The 24,406-nt window shown below is 42.6% G+C and overlaps 1 protein-coding gene across 3 annotated transcripts in view; it reads left to right on the plus strand.

Moving 5' to 3' along the window:
* Positions 1-333: 333 nt before the first annotated feature.
* The window catches only part of SOAT1 (sterol O-acyltransferase 1), a 44,145-nt gene continuing 20,072 nt past the window's right edge, over positions 334-24,406 (plus strand). The window contains exons 1-3 of one of the 3 annotated variants that reach the window (XM_073356529.2): positions 334-438; positions 4,416-4,548; positions 12,814-12,872. In XM_073356529.2, coding sequence (XP_073212630.2) covers positions 4,422-4,548; positions 12,814-12,872 — 186 coding nt within the window. In that variant the 5' untranslated portion in view covers positions 334-438; positions 4,416-4,421. The other 2 variants (XM_073356528.2, XM_073356530.2) reach the window with 2 other exon arrangements.

The raw sequence follows: 24,406 nt of genomic DNA on the forward strand, positions 1-24,406 counted from the left end.
AGTCTCGCATAGCCCACGGTACGAGCCGCCGCAGGACATACTGGCCTGGGGGAGCACCCAGGCTGGGGGAGGAGCCAGAAGGCAGAACCGTGGGGAGGAGGGCTGGAGCTGGGGGTCCCAGCCAGAGCGCGCGCACAGGCGCCTCTCACGTGCACCCCGCCCCGGCACCCCCTCTGCCCCGCCCCCAACATGCACGCTGCTCCCTTGCTCCAGCTCCTCCCCTCTGTGCCGCCGGCGCCGGCTGGTAGCCAGGGGGTGGGGCCTGGTTCTCGGGCTGGCAGCCAATGAGCGGCGACGCTCCCCACTCCTTCCCTTTGCGCGGTGACGCAGTGGAGGAGTGGGGAAGGGTGGAGCCTTCCATTCGCTCTCTCGTTTTCCCAGGTGGCGGTGCAGCTGAGGCGCGGGGGAGTCGCGCGGACCCATCTGGCTGAGGACAAGGTGACGTACCCCCGCCGCCTGGGCTGGGCGTTCGTGGGGGCAGGCTGACCTCGCCGGGGGCTCTCCGCCGGACGGGCCGGGCTCGGGTCTGCCCTGTACCCAGGCATGCGTGCGGACCGCCCCGCGCTGTGCACTGATCTCTGTCACGGCGCCGCGAGCTTGTTAATTCAGAGGCTTTAATTGGCGGCGGCTGCTGCTGCTGGGGGTCGCGGTCCCTCGCTGGTGTGGCAGCCTTGCTGTGGGAAGCGCCAGGCTGGGAGGGGGATGCTCCTCGCAGCCCCAGGTCCGGCTGGAGTTTGGCGGGGAGGCCACCTGGCTGTCCAGAGGAGACCAGCACAGATGATAGAAGGTTCAGCTGCCCTGATGTGTGAGAAGGAGTTAAAAGACGGGAGATGTTTTAGCTTTGGGAACCTGGTAATAGTCTTAAAATTAAGGGCTGCTTTAAAGAGGACAATGATCAGTTCTCTATGTCCGCTGAAGATAGGGTGAGAAGTAATGGGCTTAATCTGCAGCAATGGAGAGGTAGCTTAGATGTTAAGAAAACTTTCCAATTATAAGGATAGTTAAAGCACTGTAATAGGCGTCTAAGGGAGGCTGGGGAATCCTTTCATTGAGGTTTTTAAGAACAGGCTGGAAAAACACCGCTTATGGAAGGTCTAGGTTTAGTTGCCCCTACCTCAGCAGGGGTGGGGGGACTGGACTTGATCTCTTGAGGTCCCTTCAGTTCTATGATTCTGTAATGCTCCTTTGGCCTGCATGCAATCTGGAGGAGAGAGTCCAGGCATTACATTTGTTCTTAAAGAATGTTTTGTAATAAGTAATGTTGTTTCTCACTCACCTTGTCTGTACTGTAGTAAATAACACTGGCTTAGCAGAGAGGGAAGTCCACTTGTTACTACACAAGTGTACTGAGTGCCAGCAAAACAATAAACAGCATTTTATTTGCTGACTATAATAGGCTTGTTTTGTTTATGGGCTAACTTTATTTTAGGACCTGTGTTGTGTGAAGGGCTCTTTCAGTCTGAGGGAGCAGAATCCATGTCTGTTTTTGTTTTTCATATCAATAGTTTTATAAAACTCACTCTTTGGACAGTGAGTATTGTTAATTGTAGGCTGCAGTTTAGCTCGAAGCCATGTCACAACCTTTTTACAAGTGATTGTGTAAACACGGATGATTTAAAATATATTGTTTCTGTGCTCATGTGAAGTGCACTCATGATTGGCAATAATTAAAAAGGAATGTTGTAAATGAGGTATAGTACCTGATAACTGAGTAAAAAAAAATCTGCTGAGGGGATCTGTTCACGGTTCTGAAGCCCAGAAGGAGCATAGGGTGGGCATCAGAAAAACACACTGTTCCTTACTGAGAGGAAAGGTGAACAGAAGGGTGTGAGTAAGAGGAAGCTTGTGGAAGCAGTGATATGCTGAGCTTGTGGGAGGAAGGAAGTTAGAAGAGATTCACTGCACAGCATTCAAGGAGCCAGGGGACTGAAGAACATTTGCTTACCTGCCTGCGACAGTTAAACTGGACTAGTATGGGGGGAGGAGGAGGAGCCATGTTAGGGTATGACTACACTACGGAATAAGGTCGAATTTATAGAAGTCGGTTTTTAGAATTCGAGTGTGTGTCCCCCCACAGAAAATGCTCTAAGTGCATTAAGTGCATTAACTCGGCGGAGCGCTTCCACAGTACCGAGGCTAGAGTCGACTTCCGGAGCGTTGCACTGTGGGTAGCTATCCCACAGTTCCCGCAGTCTCCGCTGCCCATTGGAATTCTGGGTTGAGATCCCAGTGCCTGATGGGGCTAAAACATTGTCGCGGGTGGTTCTGGGTACATATCGTCAGGCCCCCGTTCCCTCCCTCCCTCCGTGAAAGCAAGGGCAGACAATCATTTCGCGCCTTTTTTCCTGAGTTACCTGTGCAGACGCCATACCACGGCAAGCATGGAGCCCGTTCAGGTAACCGTCACCCTATGTCTCCTGGGTGCTGGCAGACGCGGTACGGCATTGCTACACAGTAGCAGCAACCCCTTGCCTTGTGGCAGCAGACGGTACAGTACGACTGGTAGCCGTCATCGTCATGTCCGAGGTGCTCCTGGCCATGTCGGCTGGGAGCGCCTGGGCAGACATGGGCGCAGGGACTAAATTTGGAGTGACTTGACCAGGTCATTCTCTTTAGTCCTGCAGTCAGTCCTATTGAACCGTCTTCACCAGAGCGGTTAGAAGAGCACAGGAGGGCGCGGTACGCATCAGAGAAGCTTTGAAAACCAGTTTCATGACTGGCCAGGCTACGGTGTGAAAGTTCTCTTTGTTTCTCCTTGATGAAGCCCCCCGCCCCTTGGTTCACTCTACTTCCCTGTAAGCTAACCACCCTCCCCTCCTCCCTTCGATCACCGCTTGCAGAGGCAATAAAGTCATTGTTGCTTCACATTCATGCATTCTTTATTCATTCATCACACAAATAGAGGGATGACGACCAAGGTATCCCAGGAGGGGTGGTGGAGGAGGGAAGGAAAATGCCACACAGCACTTTAAGTACAGCACTTTAAAAGTTTACAACTTTAAAATTTATTGAATGACAGCCTTCTTTTTTTTGGGGTGTCATCTCATAAAATAGACAGGACTGGGCCTGGTTAGTAGTAGTTGCTATGGGGCTTCCAAGGAATACATAGGTGCTTCAGGAAGTGATACTGGTGGTTCAGTAGGTGGCATTCTTCCCTTTGTCTATACAGAAGCAGTGCCCAATGAGGTGTGGGGAGGAAGGGAAACTGCTGATAGAGCTGCTGTCTCTTTAATGAGAAGGGAAGCTGAAGGCCTGACCACATGTGATTGAGAGAGATCCTGTTTCTTCTTGCAAGAGTCTCAATCCTGGTTGTAGTGTTGGTAAATTTTCTTAAATGGATATTGCCTTGCAGTAGTGAGTGTAGTGCATGTGTTTATAAATATGCACACAGAGTATACTCTGATGGACCTCAGAGACATTTTGGATGCTTCTGGATGAGAGGCACTTAAATAAATGTAAGGAGCTGGTCTTATGAAAGAAAAGTGTGTGTGGTTGGTATTTTGGAAGCCCAGTCTGAACATCAGTCTCTGCAGGTGCAACTTTAGGGAGCTTCATAGATTTCCATTTTGTTACTCAAGAATAGGGCAAGATGCCATTTTTCTCTTGGTGACTGTGGGAAATAACAGCCCTCCCTCCCTTTAAAGAACAGGTCTACATTTTGAATATGGGGGTGGTGGTGCAGGAATATGTGTTACTAATAATTCAGCCTTCAGCAATGGGCCCTGCTGTTGGGTTTGGTGTGGTTTAAACAAACACAGTTCTCCCTCTTCCTGTTTCGCTGTGGTTTGCAGCACAATCATTCATTTGTCTAAATAAGGCACAAGGTTTACTGAGGACTTGGGCTTTTTTTACAGAAAGGGGATTGTCTGGTATTCTCAGGCTTACTATTCTCTTCCATGATGCCAAAACGGAATTTGAAAAGGCAGGGAGGGGAGGAATCTCAAAACCCTCAAACCAGTGTTGAGAGGCAGGTTTTGCTATGTAAATTACCAGGAAAAATCAGTTGCATAGTGAAGCATTTTAAAGGCTTCACTTGTGAAGTGACGCTCCCAACACTGTGTTGGGAGCCCTGAGGATTCCTAGTTGCTTAAAATGAAGGGTTTGTGTATTGGAGGTGGTTTGGGAGTGTGGGGGGAATTAATTTTTTACTGTCCCACTTACTGTCTAGTGTGGAGAGAAGGGGGGAGGAGGAGGTATGGTTCTTAGTACAGATTTCACTATGTAGATAGTTGAGATGGGAGAGGGGGTTAGCTTTGTTAGACTGTCAATCCCATTTATCCGCTTCTTTTTTTTCTCCCCACTGCCTCCAGTGGGCAGTCAAAGGCAGGAAAAATCTAGCATATGTAATAGCTGAATAAATGCATCACGTCTGAGGCCTTTTTCTAACTACTTCTTTCCTCTCTCTTCTGTGGTAGTCTACAATGGTAGGTGAAGATTATACTTCCGTAAGACACCGCCACCCGAGTTCTACAGCACATGGGACCCCTGAGAAACATGAAATGCAGAAGAGATCTGAGGCAGAGAGGCCATTCCAAAACTCAAACAATGGTGAGTTATTTCAGTAATGGTTCAGGGCTATCTGTACCTTCAGCCCACTCTAGTCTGGCTGAAGACATCTCCTCTGCATGACAGGCCTCTTACCTTCACCTCTTTCAAGGAGGAATCCCACAATTCGCCCACTTTCAGACTGGATCCTGCTGTACTGACTGTGATTCTTCAGCAGGGCTGGCGGGGCTGGAGCCTTCCCTTCAGGAGCTGGGAATGTGGATATGGTGACACAAAACAATCCTTTCAAAACAACATATTTTTCAATTTCATAGCAGGAACAAAGCAGAACGAGAGCAAAGGGTTATTAACACATGCATGTTATTAAGCAATCTACTTGCATTTTTTGTTTTATGTAAAGATTAGGGAGGCTTATCCAGACACCCCCACATTTGGCGACTGGGGTTCAGTCTGCTTTTATACCATCATGGGTCTCCTCCCCTGTCTTCAGGGGGCAGACCTTTTATCAGTCCCAAATGTTCTTTGTTTCCCTGTGTCTCTTGAACCTGGTCAAACTAGTTTGTGCAGCCCACCAGAGGTGGGGAGGCAGCATATCCTAGTTATAGTCTTGGATGTTTGCTAAGGAACTCCTGGCTGTGCTGCAGTCACCTTTCCTGTGGACAGTGTCAAGTAACTCCTGCTGGAATTAATCCTCGTAGTCCTATAGCAAATGATGCAATAACAAGTAGCTGGACATATAGTCATAAAATATCAGGAGCGTCTCCCATACCTTTCACACTCTCATTGGCTTGATGAAGGGGCTTCTGCAGGGCTTGCGCTTCATTTTTGGTGCAAGTGGAGGCACTTCACTGGAGCTCACTTGATGTGAACTCTTTTTCCTACTTCCCCACACAAGCTGGAAAAATAAGATTGATTACACAGAACTCAGTGTGAACTCCCCTGTCACCTTCCCCTAATTCCATCCTGTAGGAGAGGCTGGTTGATGGTGGAGTTTGAAGATTTCTTCTACCTGTGCAGGATGGTAGGAATAGCCCAATATCTAAGTTAGACAATACACTGCTTTAGCTGAGTTTTGAGGATTGGAGCGAACCTATGGAATTCACTGTTCCATTTTGCCCTTTGAAAACTTTTGAAGCACAAATAGCAAGGAATAGGATTCATTATGGGAAGACCAAACAATGAAAGCACCAATGGAACCACTAATAGGGTGGCTGTCCTGCTCTGTTGGAGGGAATCAGTCCTCCGATAATCATCAGTAGTCTGCAGCTTTGAGGTCCTCTTCAACTCTTTGCTGCTGCTGGAGTGTTCAAATAGTTGTTGCTGTGAAAGATGCCACCTTCCAGCAGAGTCTAGCTAGAAGACTATGCCTCATGCTGTTGAATGATTTGGCCACAGTCATCCACTCCGTCATGACTTCCAGGCTGGATTACTGCAACTTGCTTTATCGAGGCATGAGTGTTAGCCAGAATGAAGTAGCCAGCCTGTTTTGGCAACACCCACCACCAAGAACACATCTTTCTAGTACTGCTTCTCTCATTACTCTGGCTTCTTATAGAATTAAGTTAAAAGCTAATGTTCTCATTTTTAATTCCCTCTGCAGCTGGTTGTTGGCATCTCAGCGAGTGCCTTTTTCCTTGACAACTATATCTTGCAAGTATACATGTTCCTCAGGCACTTTGGAGCTGTCATCCTTGTGGGTGAAATCTTTGAGTAGGAGATGGGCTTTCTCTGCAAGAAGGAATGGGACTTCGGAGTTTATTAACAGAGAAAATCATTGATCTTACAGGCTTCAGAATAGGCAATATTTCAGCTTAGCTATCTCAAATAAACAGAAAAGGGGTGGAACAAAAAGTGAAGTTAGAAGGAAGAGTTATAAACTTACCTATAACAAACAAAAACAACCAGGTTATTTAGGTGAGAGTGGAAAACTACAAGTGGCCTGTGGCCTAGAGTTAATTCTTAACTGTTGGGTGGCTCTACTAATCTCTTTATTTCTATTCTAGCTAGACTGAATTTGTGATGGGTGCCTTTATTAATGAAAATTACAATTGATATTTTAAATAAGGCTTACTGACTTAGATTTAAATCAGATTAATTATCTGCCCTGCTTGGAATTCTGTTTTTTGTTGATCCATATTCCTGGCGTTTGCTTCAGCAAGACCATTGTGTGGTGTTCTCTGTGGAAATCAAACACAGAGTTGCTTTTTCTCACCGGGATCAGGTAGGATCAAACTTAAGAACACCAGTTATTCTAGGATCTGTCTTTTTCTGCTTCTCTAGTTATGGCAAAATCATTGAGGTTTAGTGAAGGAAGCCTGAAGAAGACAGAAAAAGACACCTACAGTGCTAAACTTCTTAATCTAGATAATGCTGGCACTTTCTAGCTTGCCAGTGAAATGATCACGAGTTGTGTCTGAAGTTTTTTAATCTAATTCCTTTTTGGACAGCAGCTCAATGAACCATGCCCTCTGTGACCTGCATGTACTTTTAAGTAGTTCATTTGAGCTATTTAGTCACTGGAGTCATAACATGCCTGCATTGGCTCGCTGTAAAAATTAACTTAACTCAGTAAACACTATTAGTAGTTATTAACATGTATTGTGTATTGCAAATGGAGAACTTGTTAAATTGAATAGTATGGTAGCCTTGCACCTAAGTAATTGTAGGTTAGTTTAACTTAAGGCAGGTAGTGTTCTATTTAGTGGTTGGCATAAAGGATTGAGAATTGGGACTAAGATCTCATCTCACTTCTGCTACTGACTTGGTATATGACCTTAGACAAATCATTTAACCTCTAGCTGTTTCCCCCCTTTGTAAAATAAGGATAATTTGTCTTCCTCAGTAGTGAGGTGTAATATTTTAAGCTCGTTCAGATCCTGGGGTGAAAGGTGTCTTACAAGTGCAAAGTATATGTCAAAGCCCTTGGGCTATTCTTGAATTACTTTTTTCAGTTAAAACACTAAATTTTTCTAGCTATGTGCATTGCATCATGCATCTATAAAACACCTGCTAGAATTGTGCATTTAGATGGCTATCTCACTGTCCTTTGTGTGTAAAGATGAATTCTACGCATCTTCACATTATGTAGTTGTTGGAGGCTGTTTGACATATGCCTGGGGGTTTGCAATACACAAGACTGAAGTTTTGTAAGTCTCTTGTATGACTTCTGAAAGGAAGGCCCTATTCAGAGAAGTGACATTCCAGGAGTGGCAACCTAACTGCAGACGCTTCGTTGGAGAAATCCATTTTACCTATGGGTGGTTCTCTTATTTGATTTACTTATATAGTGAGAGGGTATCTCCCATATTAGGTCATCTAAACCCTTAGAGGCATGTCTTTTTGTTTTTCTTTTTTTCCTAAGTTTTCACCAGCTCAGGTGTTGAACAAGAAGAAGAGACATGTTTAATTTTCAGATGGAGAGTTGTGTTTACAGAGATAGCACTCTTAAATACCATTTTTGAAGGTGCTTTACAAAACGTAAGCCCACTTTAAACCATATTGTCTCTCAAAGAAGATCCTGCAAGTTTGTTTGCTAGTCTCATTGGTTGGGTTGTTTCCCCTTTAATTAGCACCCTACCCTATTTTAAAGGTCAGTATCTAGGCGTTCTTAATTTCTGCTATGCTAACATAGTTTACAGTTTTGCAATGAGAGGATGTTGTAACCTGTAAGTCATTTAAGTATGACTTCCCTTGTGGGTAGGTCTTAAATTTCAGTTCCAAAGAGACCCATTTTAAATCAATTTTATGACCTCAACTCAGACAGATCATCATGTGTGGATTCCTCCTCCAGTCAAATGTTCCTTGTGAGTAAGCAACAATTTATGTAACAGAAAATAAATGAACTGTCCCCTTTTTCTGTACACACGTGTATTTGTATGTTGACTCACTTTTATAAGTTTTTTTTGAGCAGTATTAAATAGGAGACGGAGCTCTTGGTGTGGTGTTTTTTTAAGAGATTTGATTTCCAGGGCAAATCACAATTTAGCTATTCTACTTCTTTGTTTTAACTTTTTAGTACATTTAAATATTTGTAGTCAACGTACATACTGTAACATGAGAACAGTGAAAATGACTGTTTTGGATATTTAGATTCTGTTAAGACAGTTTCTGGGTTTCTCTGTTTCTGGCCCAGAGTCTGTGGGTCCGTCTTTCTTGAGGATTCTTGGGTTTGCTGATCTGTCCAGTTGTAATCCACATTTTGAATGTTGATAGTCATGATGTTAACCACCGTTATATCAAACTCACTTCCCTTCCTTTCTCTCCCACTCGTTATTCTTAACAGTGCTCCTTTGGTGTTACTTTAGTATAATTCCCCCTTAGTTAATAGAGCTGGTTCAACAACTTTCAAAATCATTCACCAAAAAGGATAAACTTTTCACAGAATCTTTTTGACTAGTTGTAATTTTTGAGGTTTCTAATTAAATGATCTAACAGTAAAACGTATGCTAAATTCAAAGCTGTGACTTAATAGTAAATGTTTCAGTTTCTTCCTTGTGTGCTCTTGGTCAATTTCAGACTAATGTATAGTAGGTTGTGAGAGATAAAGGAGAGAGTGGGCTTTTTGGCTACAAATATCTATTTACTCTTCTATCCTCTGAATCTTAGTCAAATTATCTCTGAAATCAGAATTGCCTGCATTTAATAATGTAGTAATCTTAAATGCTGGGCTAAGTCTTAAGTTGTAGAGGTGGGGAAGTTGCCTGGCAACCAGAAAATCTCTATTTTTGGTAACTTTCAGCAAGATGATCTTGATATATTTGCAGTAGTGTTTGTGGCACTGGCAGACCAGGTGCCAGCTCATGCCAAGGCCCCTAGACCTCATTGAACACTGACAAAAGTGTCGTTGGACACCTGTCTGACTCACCTGCATGTTAATATTGGTATTAGATTTATAGAGATGGGTTTAGTGTTTGGACTTTATGAAATGCTTGTGAGTTGCTGCATCCATTAATCTCACTTATAATGTTTAAACCATGTTATAAGGTAATATTTAAGTGTTTGCTATGAAACTGGAAACCCTCAGAGTCAGGAGAGAAGCATTAACAAGTGTGAAATACTAGTTCACCACAAGAGATGTTTTCTGCCCAGCAAAGGAAGGCCCATAGACACCAGACAAACCATTGTGGAACACTGTGGGTGAAATCAAACAGTCACTACTCTCTTGAAAGAATTCCCAGGGAAAAATGATATGGTGTTTTGTCTTTTATCTCCTGTGGACGAACATTTTTCACAAAACGATCTGACCTCTGTCCTCATCCTCAAAGGAAACCTGCACAACAGTTTCAAAAGACGAGTTGGGAGCTTAAATTCATAACTTAGCTAGACATTGAAAATGATATTTTTACTAAATATGCTGGATTTATGGCTTATTACAACAATCTGAAACCCATGAACCCCTTTCCCCACCACCTTGAATGGTGTCTCACAATATGTGGAACTATTTATACTGAACAATCTATTCCATCTTATATTTAGCTGTGATGCTCTTAGTACCTTTCCCAGACCTGAAGAAGAGCTTGCCCCTCTCATCAACAGAAGTTGGTCCAATAAAAGCTATTACCTCATCCACCTTGTCTCTCTAATATCCTGGGACAAGCACGGATGCAACAACACTACAAAATAATGGAAAAAGTTGTATTACAACACAGTATACTTCTGCGCTCCTGTTAAAACTATAAAAAAATCTCTGAAGCATAACTGAGCCACTATTTCTTACTGTTCCTTCAGTTTTCTTAGTATGCTGTTTCTGGCTGCCTATTATATTGGGTGTAACAAGTTTCTGGTGTAAAGTTCTTCATGCAAGTGGCAAAGCTTTAAATACAGGATGACAAGCATTACAGTGAATGTGAAAGTCACAAATTCAGGCACCAAAGAGATTAATTTTTTTTATGGGTTGATTTATAAACTGGCCTCCCCTTAGCGAGATAGACAAGTATATAGAGAAATAAATATTGGCCTATTAGTGTAACTGTGGATTTTCTGGGGGGAGGTGGTTCAAGATTTGTTTCTATTAAAGTCTTTACACCTGTTTGCTAAGAATCCTTTGCTTAATAAGAAACTTGAGAAGTGCTTTTTACTTAAAAAGGTAGCAACATGTTAAGGTCTTGTTTGGAGGGTTATGTGCTGCTAGTGAACTACTATTCCATTTCTACCTAGCCATTCTGAATTAGTTGCAAGATTATGATGAGAAAACTACAGAAAAGGCCCACACAGACACATGTGGCCTTGTAAAAGTTGTTTATCACTGTTTCAGGGTTGGCCAAGTTTAGGGACCTTGGCAAGGCTTATGTAGTTGTAAACAAAAAACATTCCAAAAGCCAAAATGTTATCAGTTGTTCCCATCCTTTACCATTTAGCGTCCTTACTCTGAATTCAACTGTTGGGATATTGTGTTCCTTAGTGAGTGATAACCAGATACAGGCACTGTGCCTAGCAGGAAACACAGCTCTTGCATAGCAAGGCCTTGGTTATTCATTATGTAAAAGCCAGAACAACACCTCCCATCTGTTTTGCTACAACGTATTAGAATAGAATACTCTAAATATTTAAATTTCCATTTGCAAGGAACTGCTACAGTTCTCACAGAACAAGGATCTAATCAACACTGTTCTTTGTGTGCAACCCTATAGTAATATACCTACATGCATACATGATGGAAAGATTTCCAGTAAGATAATATGCTTCAGATTCAAACTTCCAAAGGGTGGTTATAAATATGGATAACATCTGGACTCTGTCCTTTAAGCACAGTGATAAACATTAAATGGTGTATGGTTCTTTGAGTACTGTATCTTTGCTTCAAGATGTGTAGGCATCTTGGTGTATTTTTCCCACTGAGTTTTATTTCCAAACTGCCCTTCTGCAGGGAGTCTGTTAATTTTTGTCTCTTGTACTTTCTTGTTACCCAAATCTGCTAGGATCTGGTCGTCTTGTTGTGGCCCAAGCTCATCCATTGTTTCTTGCAGTCAGTGTGACTTATTACTTAGATTGTTTGCTCTTTGCCACAGGAACCTTCTGTTTGTTTTGTGTGTGCATAGCAGCTACAACAGTGGGGTCCTGGTCCACAATTGCAGCTCTTAGGTGCTGTGATAATTAAGCCCAAGGGCCTGGCTACACTGGAAACTTCAAAGCGCTGTCACAGGAGCGCTCCCGTGGCAGCACTTTGAAGTGCGGGTGTGGTCGTGCGTGAGTGCTGGGAGAGAGCTCTCCCAGTATTTCTGGTAATCCACCTCCACGAGTTGGAGTGGCTCCCAGTGCCCAGAGCCTGTTTACACTAGTGCTTTAAAGTGCTCTAACTTGCTGTGCTCAAGCGGGTGATTTTTCACACCCCTGAGCCAGCAAGTTGGAGCGCTATAAAATGTAAGTGTAGCCAAGCCCTAAGATTTTGTCTCACATTTTTAGTAAGTCAGACAGGTCATGGGCTTCTGTTAATTTTTCTTTATTGCCTGTGACCTATCCATGACTTTTATTAAAAATATGCATGACAAAATGGGGAGCTCTGGGATCCCCACAGCACCCTGGGGCCCCCGCCTTAGACCTGCGGGGTCCCCGCACTGCCCATGGCTCCCAGTTTGGGGCATCCCCACCACCAGTGGTGCCTGGGAGCGCTCGGGGCACCCCTGCGGCGTCTCGGAGCTTGGGGCCCCCACAGTTCCCAACCATGACGGGCTGCGGGGAGACCCTGCAGGTGCCATGAGCTCCAGTCACGGAGGTCTCTGGAACTCACAGATTCTACGACTTCCATGACCAAATCATAGCCCTAATGATGATACAAATAAATGACATACTGAAAATGACTCTAGGTTATGGTTAGCAATGGGCAAAAGTAAGTTTCCAAAATCTAGCACTGGCATGATCTAATACGAAGATGCAGCTGGTTTGTCACCTGACTAATTTGAACTCCTGTGGTTAACTCTGACAAGCGTGTGTGCATTTATCCTCTTGCTTGTATCAAAAATAAGAGTAGTGATTGGCTCCTGGTGAACCTTAAAAATATTTGATGTTGGGGGTGGAGGGAGAAGACTTGACACTTGTGAAGTTTATTGAGTGCTTGGGTTTCAGCAGTTTAATAAAATCACCATCCACGTAAAACACCAAAATGCTCCTGGCTTCTAAACTTCCTACAGCTCTGTCAGTCCCGAGCTTAATGGGGCCCTTGGCTTATCAGAGACAAAGTTAATGGTAAATTCAGTTTCTATGAGCTGGGTATGCTGTTCCTTTTCTCTTTTTGTGCTTCTGAGCATCTTTATTGGCCATGTCATATCTACTGAAAACATAACTGTTAAATACTTGCTTTTCCTCCTTTAGGTTGGGTTGATGTTGACCACGGGATAACAAAGAAAATGCAGCTAATAGCAGAGGCTGAGGTAAATATTTCTTAACATTTACTTGGTTGAGAGGGATCCAGACTCCTGGAAAACATGAAATGCCATTGTCTTATGTTTGTCTGTTGTTGGTTTAATGTTCTAGAATGCCATCCTTTCAGACATCACTTAGGAGTAGTGGTTTTACACAAGCCTTTATTCTCCCCTACCTATTCCTGTGCCCTGTACAGCATTAGTGACATCTCTGTCAAAATATTAACTCGGCTATTTGTTTTTCTTTCTCAGCCTGTGTTGTACTTGGGCCCCAAAAGCTTAATTCTACAAATAAGCATGTGAACTTTGATACCCATATCCAAATTGACTTGCTTTGGCTGTATTACCCCTTGACCATATAGCTGGGACTGCTATTTTTGGCAATCTGTAGGTTTAATGTTTAAAGGAAAAAGTTCCTCATGATGTTCAATCCAGTGAATGGGCTACTCACTGCCTGGTACTCTTGCCTGTTGCTGTGGAGCTAGCTAAGACACTTTCTCCCACCCTTTTTAGCAGGGAGCCCTGCACTCCTTCAGCAGCCGGAGGTGACTCTCCTAGTGCAGACAGGGTTGTGTTGTCCATAAATGTTTGTGAGCAGGACATGCAGACAGTCTGTTGTAGATTCTAATTTCTAGAGAATTTCTTCATTCTTCATGACGCCTTTTTTAAAGGGGACCTACTAGAATATCCCAGCTTCTAACATAATAGTCTGTGCAACAGTAGTGTGGTTTTTAACAGTGACTTAATTCCCTGCAGACTACATCTGGCAGCATTCTCCTGAATTATGTGCTTGGTCACTCTACAGTGATATGGGGTTAAAAGTACTACCAATTTCTGGTAGAGTGGGGAAGCAGCTTTTTTCCTCAAGGTGCTTGTCTACTGAATGCCCTATTTATCTTTGCTGTTTAGAGCATTTGACATATGTCTACAGGATGAGATTTTAATACTAGTAGTTCACTTTTAAAGGATGACTGTTCAAAGCAATAGGCCCAGAGTTGAACTGCCTCTTAAAGAGAATCACTTTAAGTTCTCTAGATTCTGAAATTTAAAATTCTTCCAATATAAAGGCAGCAACATAAAGTAACATGTCAGTTGAGTCGTCACAACCACAAATCCAGGGCTGCTTTTGTTAGGGATGTGGGGGCACAAGCTTGTTTGCATGTCCTGCTCTGATCTTCGAATGGGAAGGCAAACTATCAACACTTAGTCATGTGTTCAGAGAGACTTCTGGCTTCCTAGCCTGAATAATATCACTTTTAATAAACTGTATATTCAGCCAGTGTCTTCCCTATTGGAAGTGATGTTGGCATTTGCTACTTTAAACTTCTATAGGGCTTCCTTTTCCTGTCCAAGCATCTCCTGCCTAGAAGGTTTTGAAATGAATATCAGAAAAAAACATGTTTTCTTCACTTTACTTAAGAATATGTAAAATACTTTGGAACACCAAGGGAAACTCCTTTGCCATCTTCCCTTCCCTGGGAATGGAGTAGAGAACTTTGATATAGGAATGAATTTTTATACTTGATCAGAAAAAGAAATTATACACACTTCCACAGTCCTCCTTCCCACATTATTTTCCCAACTCTCCATTGGCTTTATTAAACCATTTGTTAAACCTTTCCCCCCATGGTTGCCATTATCCTTGTTAAGACAAAGAAGGAATTTCCAAACCTTTCCATGCTATTCTGCAAGGGTGCCCTGTATCCATACTAAGTGGGGCAGCATTGAGTTCCACTCTTCATCCTAGCAACCAGTTTTCTTGTGTTCGCATGTTCTTCCTGACACACTGTGCCTTACTCACACTTATTAACATCACAAGTGTTCCACAGCAGTGATCTGTAATTTCACAATCTTACTTGATGCCAGAGAATGAATAACTCTTAGAAGGAAAGGTGAATGCCCTTGCCTTGGGGAAGTCTCATTTCGCAATCTTGGTGGTATGGCGAGTGGGTGATGAACATGCAGTTTCATTATATGATAGGGGTAACTAAAGTGAATTTGAAGGCATGTCACAAGAGGGGAAGATGCCTCTATATGCATTTTGGTGCACTAATGTGGCCAAGTTTAGGATTTCAATGAGGTGAACAGTTTTGAAGCTTTAAAATGTTCTTGGCAATTGGGAACTCTCCTGACTTAAATTTTATAGTTTTTATATCTATATATACACACTGTAAATCTTTATTAAGCTGACGTGACATTTTCTGCATTCCATTGGTATTTCACTTGTACTTAAAGTACTGCACAGGATCTTTTCGGGGGGGATAAGGCAAAGCACCACATTTATTGGTAATACATGTATCAATCAATACTGTATCATATGCATATGATATATATTACACTCATGCACTCACATACACACACAAGCACACTCCGTCTTGTTGTTGTTACCAACTAGTTGCTCCCCTTAACCTCACTAGCCAAGTGAGTTAGATGGGGGAGGGGTGGAGCCGGGCTTCTGTCCATCCGGATCGATGCTGCAATGTTGATGAGACCCGGGATCCTCTGCAAGACGCTTCACATTTATAGCAGCTTCCCTCTCATGCAAATCTATACCACAGATGCAAAATCTGGTCTGTCAGTTGGTCATCTGTGGCGCTTCCTTCTGGGTGTTGTCTTAATGCTGCCACATTTATTTTCAAAGAGGGTGTTTTGAAAAGAAGGTGTTCGCTTCTAACTCTCAAGGCCCTCTTCTTTAATGAGCCCACTTGACAAGCTTTATTGTTCTTCAGTCTGGCTTCCATCCCCTCTCCAATTGTTGCAGCTGCCTGGAGGTGCTTGCCTTCTATGCCTTACTCATTCATTCAACAGGGCAATTGATTAAAAGGGGGGAGATCTGATTCTACTCCTAGCGAAAAGACATTTTTCTTCTACCTTAATTATCCTTAGGGGCTATAACATTATATTAAGGCTCAGTACAAAGTTCCTCTATCAAAGGACTTGATACAAAGTTGTATGAAAATAGAGGTTATATATGGAAAGACTTAATACAAGGTTATATGAAGAGGCGTAATACAAAGTCATATGAAAATGATACAGTTACGCAAAGATACTTAATGCAGAGATTTATCTACACACTGAGGCCCACTTAGCATGCATGCATATATGTAATGTATATATAAAAATGTATGCATGCTAAGAGGGCCTCAGTGAGACACCAGTGGAATGCAGAAAATGTCAATATCAGCTTAATATTTACCTTTTTTGTAGGGTTGTTTATTAATCGCTGTTAACTCATGCAATTAACTAAAAAATTAATTGTGATTTATCATAGTTTTAATTGCACATCTAAACAATTATAGTATACCAATTGAAATTTATTAAATTTTGGATGTTTTTCTACATTTTCAAATATAATGATTTCAGTTACAACACCGAATACGAAGTGTACAGTGCTCACTTTATATTTATCATTTTTAGTGCAATTTTTTATTACATAAGATAGTATTTTTCAGTTCACCTCATACAAGTACTGTAGAACAATCTCTTTATTGTGAAAGTGCAACTTACAAATGTAGATTTTTTTGTTTGGTTTTTTTGAGTGTAATTATGTATGTCACAAATCCACTCGGTTCTACTTCTTGTTCAGCTAATCTCTAAGACAAACAAGTTTGTTTACATTTGCAACATATAATACTGCCTGCTTCTTATTTACAGTGTGACTGGAAATTGAGAACAGGCACTTGCATGGCACTGCTGTATCCGGCCTCGCAAGATACTTATGTGCCAGATGCGCTAAAGATTCATATGCTCCTTCGTGCTTTGGCCTCCATTCTAGAGGACGTGCTTCCATGCTGATGACACTCGTTTTTTGTTTTTTGTTTTTTTAAAAAGTGTTAATTAAATTTGAGACTGAACTCCTTGGAGGAGAATTGTGTGCCCCTTGTTTTTACCCACATTCTGCTATATATTTCATGTTATAGTAGTCTCGGATGATGACCCAGCTCATGTTCATTTTTTAAGAACACTTTCACTGCAGATTTGACAAAACACAAAAAAGGTATAAATGTGAGATTTCTAAAGATAGCTACCACACTTGAAATCTGAAATGCCTTCCAAAATCTGAGTGGGACTGGGTGTGGAACGTGCTTTCAGAAGTCTTAAAAGCGCAACATTCTGGTGGGGAAACTACAGAACCCGAACCACCAAAAAAGAAAATCAACCTTCTGCTGGTGGCATTTGACTTCAATGATGAAAATGAACATGCATTGGTCCGCAGTGCTTTGGCTTGTTATCCAGCAGAACCCATCAGCATGGAAGCATGTCCTCTGGAATGGTGGTTGGAGCATGAAGGGACATATGAATCTTTAGTGCATCTGGCATGTAAACATCTTGCGATGCTGGTTCTCACTTTCAGGTAATGTAAATGAGAAGTGGGCAGCATGATCTCCTGAAAATGTAAACAAACTTGTTTGAGCAATTGGCTGAAGAAGAAGTAGGACTGAGTGGACTTTGTTTTATTTTTGAGTGCAGTAATTTTTTTGTACATAATTCTACATTTGTAAGGTCAACTTTCATGATAGAGATTGCACTACAGTACTTGTACTAGGTGAACTGAAAAATACTATTGTTTTTACAGTGCAAATATTTGTAATATAAAATAAAGTAAGCACTCTACACCTTGTATTCTGTTGTAATTCAAATCAATATATTTGAAAATGTAGAAAACATCCAAAATATTTAAATAAATGGTATTCTGTTTAACTGTGTGATTAATCATGATTATTTTTTTAATAACTTGACAGCCCTATTTTTTTTGGGGGGGGCATATAGCGTGAGGGAGATGGGGAGCAAATTTCCTGCCACACCTTAGCTTTGTGACATTATCAGAAAATCTGGTGGTGGTAGAGGCTGATGGGCTACAGAAAGCCCTCTAGCTTAAACAGTTTGTTGTGGAATGAATTCTGTTCATGGGGAAAATATGGCAGCAAACTAACTTGGGAACAATTAAATATGAATATGGAAAATCTTTTATTAGCAGTCAACCACACTTAACCCGTGTGCAGCCACAGCTTCAATGAGATACTATGTAGCTGTTTAAAAAGGGGTCAGTTTAGCAATCTCAAAGACTCTAATTCAGGAAAGCATTTAAGCATATACTTAATGTGCTTTCCTGAATCTTGGCCTAAAGCAGAGGACCCCAAATTGTGGGGCGCGACTGGGGCCTGGGCCAGCCCCCATGGGTGGGGGGGGTGCGGGAAGGGAGTGCCACCCATCTCTGCTCCTGGCCCCCTTACTGCTGTTCATGCTGCCCCCTTCCCCCCAAGCTGCAGACTCGCTTCTGGGGGTGGGGGGGAGGAACAGGAGTAAAGGGGGACACGATCCTGAAAAGTTTGGGGACCACTGGCCTAAAGTAAGATTCAATTGCTCATGGACAGAGCTGCACACAAGAAGACAACATGCACAAGCTAATTACTGATCACTTTTTCAGGTAACTTTTGAAAATTCAGAATTTAAACAGCAAATTCTTACCTATCTTAGGGTTTTATAGTGCTACCTGTCACCATAGTGTCTGTGTGCTTTCCATGTAAAATCAGTAGCAAAATCCTTAGCAGATTTTTGTGGAGCCTCTGACATTTCTCTTTTCTCAGTGTGAACTGTTGCTGGAATCTAAACTTGGGTCCAAATTTTCAAATGCAGGAGCTTTGAGTTGGATCCCTAATTATAGATTTAGGCCCTAATAAGTACCTGTCTTTGAGGTGCCTAAATCCAACTGACTTGAATGAGAGTTGTGGATGCTCAGCACTCTTGAAAATCAGGCACTCTTTATTTAGGTGCCTAATTCTGTGGTCTAAGGTCTGAATACTCTGTCCTTTCCTGGACTTTAAACTCTAAGCAGGAGCAGTGCACTCTTCTGTCACACAGGTAGCACTGAGATTGAGAACAACGCTGCTTGGCTGATAGTTAAACAACTAAAGCTGTTAAGGCTGGAAAATATCACTGAAGTAAAAGTTATGGGCAACAGTTGAGAGCTAAGCTGTGAGGATGAGGCCCATCTTCTTTCAAGGATCTGGTCAGAGCAGTGGAAAGCCTGTTCTCCATCATTCAGTTTGTGATTGATGCTTTTTATGGCACAGCATGGCTCCCACAGAGACACTCTCTCTCCTTTTGTTATGGCTCAGGTTCCACGGTAAATAGGACAATTATTCAATAATCTGATTCTCTTGTTTAAAACTCTGTGGTGCATGTGACTGGAGATCTCACTAGCTTACTTAACTGTAAGTGATTTATTAAACATTGTCTAAATGGGCTTTGGGAAGCTGTTGGCTGAGAACTCTGAACCTGAGACTTCAGAACCTGAAACACACTGTCCTTTTAGTAAAAGAAACCAGTTAATATCTATTTAGTTTCTAACACATGCTTCTCTTTATTTTAAAGTTTGACCTTATTCAGGTTTTAGCCGAGGGCTTCAGTTTTGTCAGCAACCTGGATATGCACAGCAGAAACCATTGAATCAAACTCTGCCAACCAATACCACACAATGACTGTTCCCTATTTTGAGAATAGGGGAAATCTTAGATATCATGGTGGAAAATGATCTGATTACCACTGTTGATCCTTTCTTAGATAAAACGTTAAAGTGTACTTAGACTACAGAAGGAACCCTTCAGACAAATAATACAGAAATGAGTATTAACTATAGTTCAAAACTCAGTTTGAGGTCATGCTTCACATTTGGCAGTTAGAAACGGCAACAAACACTTTAATTGTTTGAGAGAGCTTAATTTCTGTATTTATAGATCCAGTGTTCCCGGACTAGTTGATTCACCACTCAGAGATCCAGCAACATTGGGAGGAGGCAGGGGGACTGCTACTTCAGCCACTTTATAGTCAGCTGACAGCTCCATAAGCAGACAAAGAAATACTCAGTGTAGTGAGCAGGAGAGTGAGTAATAACTTCAACTCTGCTTGTTTGTTCAATAGCCTTACAGTTTTTTAACCCCTTTGCTTTTGGATCCATAGCAGCATTCCATTGACATGTAAGCACTGTGTGCTCCCTGAGCACTGGCCTGGTTAAACCTAGCTTGTTCCATTTCCCCCTTGTTCTCTCTGGAACACTGGTGCCTAATCATGAATTGCACCTGAAGGAACATCAGGGGACTTCTGATGTCCCATTTAAAGAAATTCACACAGGGGGGGTGGGGGGGAGGAAGTAGTACTGATTTATACTGCATTTAAACATATATTTTATTCTTTACTTCATAGTTTTTTTGCTTTCAATAAATTTGTATTTATAGAAAGCTTTTTCTAATCACAGCTGCTTATTTCTTTGGTCCTATGGGGAAGTCATAATGCTGAATCTGTCACTTTACAATTTTTTTCATGGCTCTAAGTGTTGAATGATGCCTTTCTTCCGAGATTAAGCAAAAGGAAGATATTGTGTAAATGTAAATAATCAATAATGGCAAAGGGACTATTTATATTTATTTTTCTCAATTAACTATTGTTTGTCTGCAGGGCCATAGAAATGAGGTGTTGAGGGACCACAGGTTCTTATAGGCTGTGGATAGGAGAATATCAGGTGGCATGGGGATGGGGGGGCAGTATAAGGCTCAGTTATAGCTCCCCCACCCCCGAAATCCTGTAGAGTGCGTCAGTGTTGCTGTCTTTCCATTTTATTTAAAATATAGCCATTGGAGTTCAGAGGTCTGGTCCTCCCTGACCAGCCATTACAGTAGAGCAGGAAAGCTGCTGGAGGTCATCCTTTACCAAAGAGTCTCAAAACTGCAGTGCTGCTTTTCCATCATTCCAAGGTGTGAAGGGCAGTTGGTCAACCTGGTGTTATATCCATATGAAATGGATCATTGCATACTACAGGGACTATAGATTTAGCTTGATGCAGAAAATTTTCCTCCACTTGCCATCTTTCCAGCATGCTTAAAGGGCCAATAGACCTACTTCCTGCAAGTACTCTCACTACCAGCTAGCCCTGGTCCAAACATATGCCTTCCCCAGCTGGATAGATGACCTTTCAGGAGTTAGATGGAAAAAAAACCCTTGTATCTTTCCTAGGCCACTTGGTTTATTATGGGGAAGAAGGTGTAGGGAATTATTGGTGTAGTATCAGGGGTTGTGGGGAGCTCACAAGAGCCTCAGTACTGGAATTCCTATCATCTCCCTGCATGCCCGCTACTATTGAGCTGGCTGGCGCTTGCAGAATCAGCCAGATTCCTTTTCTCCAGCTCACTGATAAGTTGAGGTGGAAAGAAAAAGGGCCAGAGCTGCACATGCACTAACCATGTGCATGGGGTGGTGCTTGCCTGCATTTCAGGAGGGAGAGGGAAGTTCTGCTGCTCCTTTAATTATGGGAGTAAAGGCGGTACGTGCTGAGGGCATGCATTGGCTTCCCATTGGGAAGCTTTTCTATTACCTTCCTCTGCCCTGTGGCCAATCGGGCAGACTTGGGAGAAACTGCTACTGCAAGACTACCTGCATAGGCTCCTCCTTTCCTTGTCCCTAGCGACACTAGTGGATCATGTAAGTGTGTGGGAGGGGGCAGTCCTCGGGAATGAGGAGTGGTGCCATAATGCACCCTACTCTTGGAGCTATGACACTTCTCTGGCACAGTGCCAAGGTAACATTTTTTATTTATTTATTTTTACTTTGGTAACCCTCATGAGGACTCTTTCCTTGTCCACCATCCCTTGCTCCTTGGGGAATGGAGAAGGGGAGGTGGTGTATTTTAATATTCTGAAATTTGGAAAGGACTGTTCCTACTTTCTGTAGCAGCAGGAATCCCATAACTCCTCCTCTTCTGGCTTCGGTTCTGGTACTTTGCTTTAGCATTCTTGTATCTACAGTGGTATCAGCCATAATCCCTGCTCAACTAAATCGTCTTCTCACCCTCTGCTTTTAAAAGGATAAATCCAGATATCCGTTGTAAAATATTAAGCCTCTTTTTAATGAATGAGTGGAAGCAATTCTAGGGGCAGTCAGCAACTTAGAACTACTGTCTCCAAGTGCTGGAGACATTTATTTGTTCCCATGGTGGTTGCTGAGCAAATATTTTCAATAAGCTAAATATTAACAGTTGCAATTCGTTTTGAGCAGAGCCATGGACAGATCTTTGTTTGGATTGGAGAGTAGGAGACTTGGAGACTCTCCAGCTCTTCAAGAAACTTGCAGAGCTGTCTTACAATTTGACTTTTTTTAGCACACAATTTTATTTTCATACAATCACATCTCAAGTCTTTCACAACTGAATGTCTGAGTCTTAAGCACAATGTTCACTTAATTGACTGGGTGTATTTTCCTTTTTATTACACATTACTAGTTTCTAAGAATGCATCTCCCTAGATATGTGGTATTTTGGTAAAGATGGCCCCCAAAGGGAAGAAAATGTGCACTTGTTTTTCTGCTTTAGGATGTGAGAGGGCCTATTGCTTATTAGTATTTCATGCCTTGTCTAACCTGTCTTCTTTTCTAGGAATCTATGGATAGCTGGATAACTAGTAGCATTATGGTATCACGAGGAACAAGGATGAATCGTGCAATTTGGGGACAGGGGAGGATGGAGAAGGGATTTTTTTTTAAAAAGTCTATCCAACTCAAAACACCTGGAAAAATAACGGGGAGAAAATCTCTGTGTAAGATCCAAACGCATGTAGCTCTGCAACAGTTCCAGCTGTTAGCTTCTCCAAAGAGTCATTTGGTCTTCCCTTCTTTGTTTCTCTCTGTATTCCTCTTCTAAGGTAAAGAATCAGGAGAAACTTTCAGGCTTTCATTACACATCATAAGGAAGCAAAAATGATGATCATGATATTTACTGATCTCAAAGGTGAGCTGCAACAGAAAGTTGGTTACTCAGCTTTCTCTTTCCTAGATACCATGTGATAATGTCTTGGGTAAAAGTGGCACCTCTCAAAAGTACCAGTTGTGAGATTGCAATTCTCTATTTTATAGTGAATTTCAAGGTATCTTAGAAAGGGAAAATAAAGAAGCTTGAAGAATTTTTAAAATGAATAATCTATCAGTGGAATGATTATTAGCTAGCTATTCCAATGATAGAAGATAACAAAGTGGAAATCAAATAATACCTAGAAATTTTTCTTTATAAGACATCATCCTTGTGTGATCCTTCCTGGCAGCACCCCAAAATGGGGTGACTCATTGTAGGACACTCTTTTAAAGCCCATGTTTTTGAAATCCGTTGCCTAGAAATGCTCATCTCTTATGCTGCAGAAGTTTAATCTTTGTAAGATTAGTTTCTGGAAAGATTCTGGAGTAGAGCGTTGTTGTCTTACTAGTTAGCTTTCACCATCTTTCCTCCCCACCAGGCTGGTGTTTTGAAGAGCAGCCTAACTGCAGGTATTTAACCCAGGGGCCAGATGCTCAAATGGGTGTAGATCAATGTAGTTCCTCTAACGTGAGGCTAAGAATCTGGCCCCAGATCTCTTGTAGTCTGTTTCTCATAGTCTCTGGATTTTCAAGAAGAATTAACTTCGCATGGCTCTCTGGTCTTCCTGAGGCTAATGTTTATGCCAGGGGTGGGCAAACTATGGCCCACGGGCCGCATCCAGCCCTTCAAACATTTTAATCCGGCCCTCAAGCTCTAACCGGGGTGCGGGTTCTGGGGCTTGTCCCGCTCTGCGCATGCCGGGGCTCCATGCGGCTCCTGGAAGCAGCAGCATGTCCCCCCTCTGCCTCCTACACGGAGGGGCAGCCAGGGGACTCCTTACACTTCCCCCACCACCATGGCCAATGGGAGCTGCAGGGGCAGTGCCTGTGGACGGGGCAACATGCAGAGTCGCCTGGCCACGCCTCCACATAGGAGCCAGAGGGAGGACATGCTGCTTCTTCTGGGAGCCGCTTGAGGTAAGCGCCACCTGGAACCTACACCCCTGATTCCCCCTCCCACCGTCTGAACCCCTTCTGTCCCAGCCCGGGGCACCCTCCTGCACCCCAGAATCCCCACCCCCAGCCGAAGCCCTCAGCCCCTCCCGCAACCCAACCCCCAATTTCTTGAGCATTCATGGCCCGCCATACAATTTCCATACCCAGATGTGGCCCTTCGGCCAAAAAATTTGCCCACCCATGGTTTATGCTGTTGCTTGCATCTCAGGATCTCTGTGTGTATGTGTGTGTGTGTATGTATATATATAATGGGAAAACTTTCACTACCAAACTTTCACTACCACTACTTCTGCCATATTTCTTCTGTGGGTGAGAAGAACACTTCACTATCCAGAACTGTCAATCTAGCACATACGAGCAGTAATAGTTTTCTTTACACAGTCAGTCTGAAGACCTCTTCTTACAGGTTGTCTGAAATTTACCATTTTAACTCCCTTGCAAATAAGCTGGACACTTCCCTTGCATCAGCACACTCTTCAAACTGACTGCTTTATCGTGCGTTTCCTAGTATGTTACAAGCTGGAAAGCAATGTGCAGCTAGGAAATGGGTTATACAAACTGGTAATATAGGCTTTAAGCAAAAATTCCTTCAGCTGTAATTGAAGTAATTGAGAATGTAACATTACAGCATAAGACCTCTTTTTTGTTATCCAAAGAACCTTTCAAAAATGTATCTAAACACCCTTATGATT

Source organism: Lepidochelys kempii, chromosome 8 (genome assembly GCF_965140285.1).
Source record: "Lepidochelys kempii isolate rLepKem1 chromosome 8, rLepKem1.hap1, whole genome shotgun sequence".
In the NCBI taxonomy this organism is placed as follows: domain Eukaryota; kingdom Metazoa; phylum Chordata; order Testudines; family Cheloniidae; genus Lepidochelys; species Lepidochelys kempii.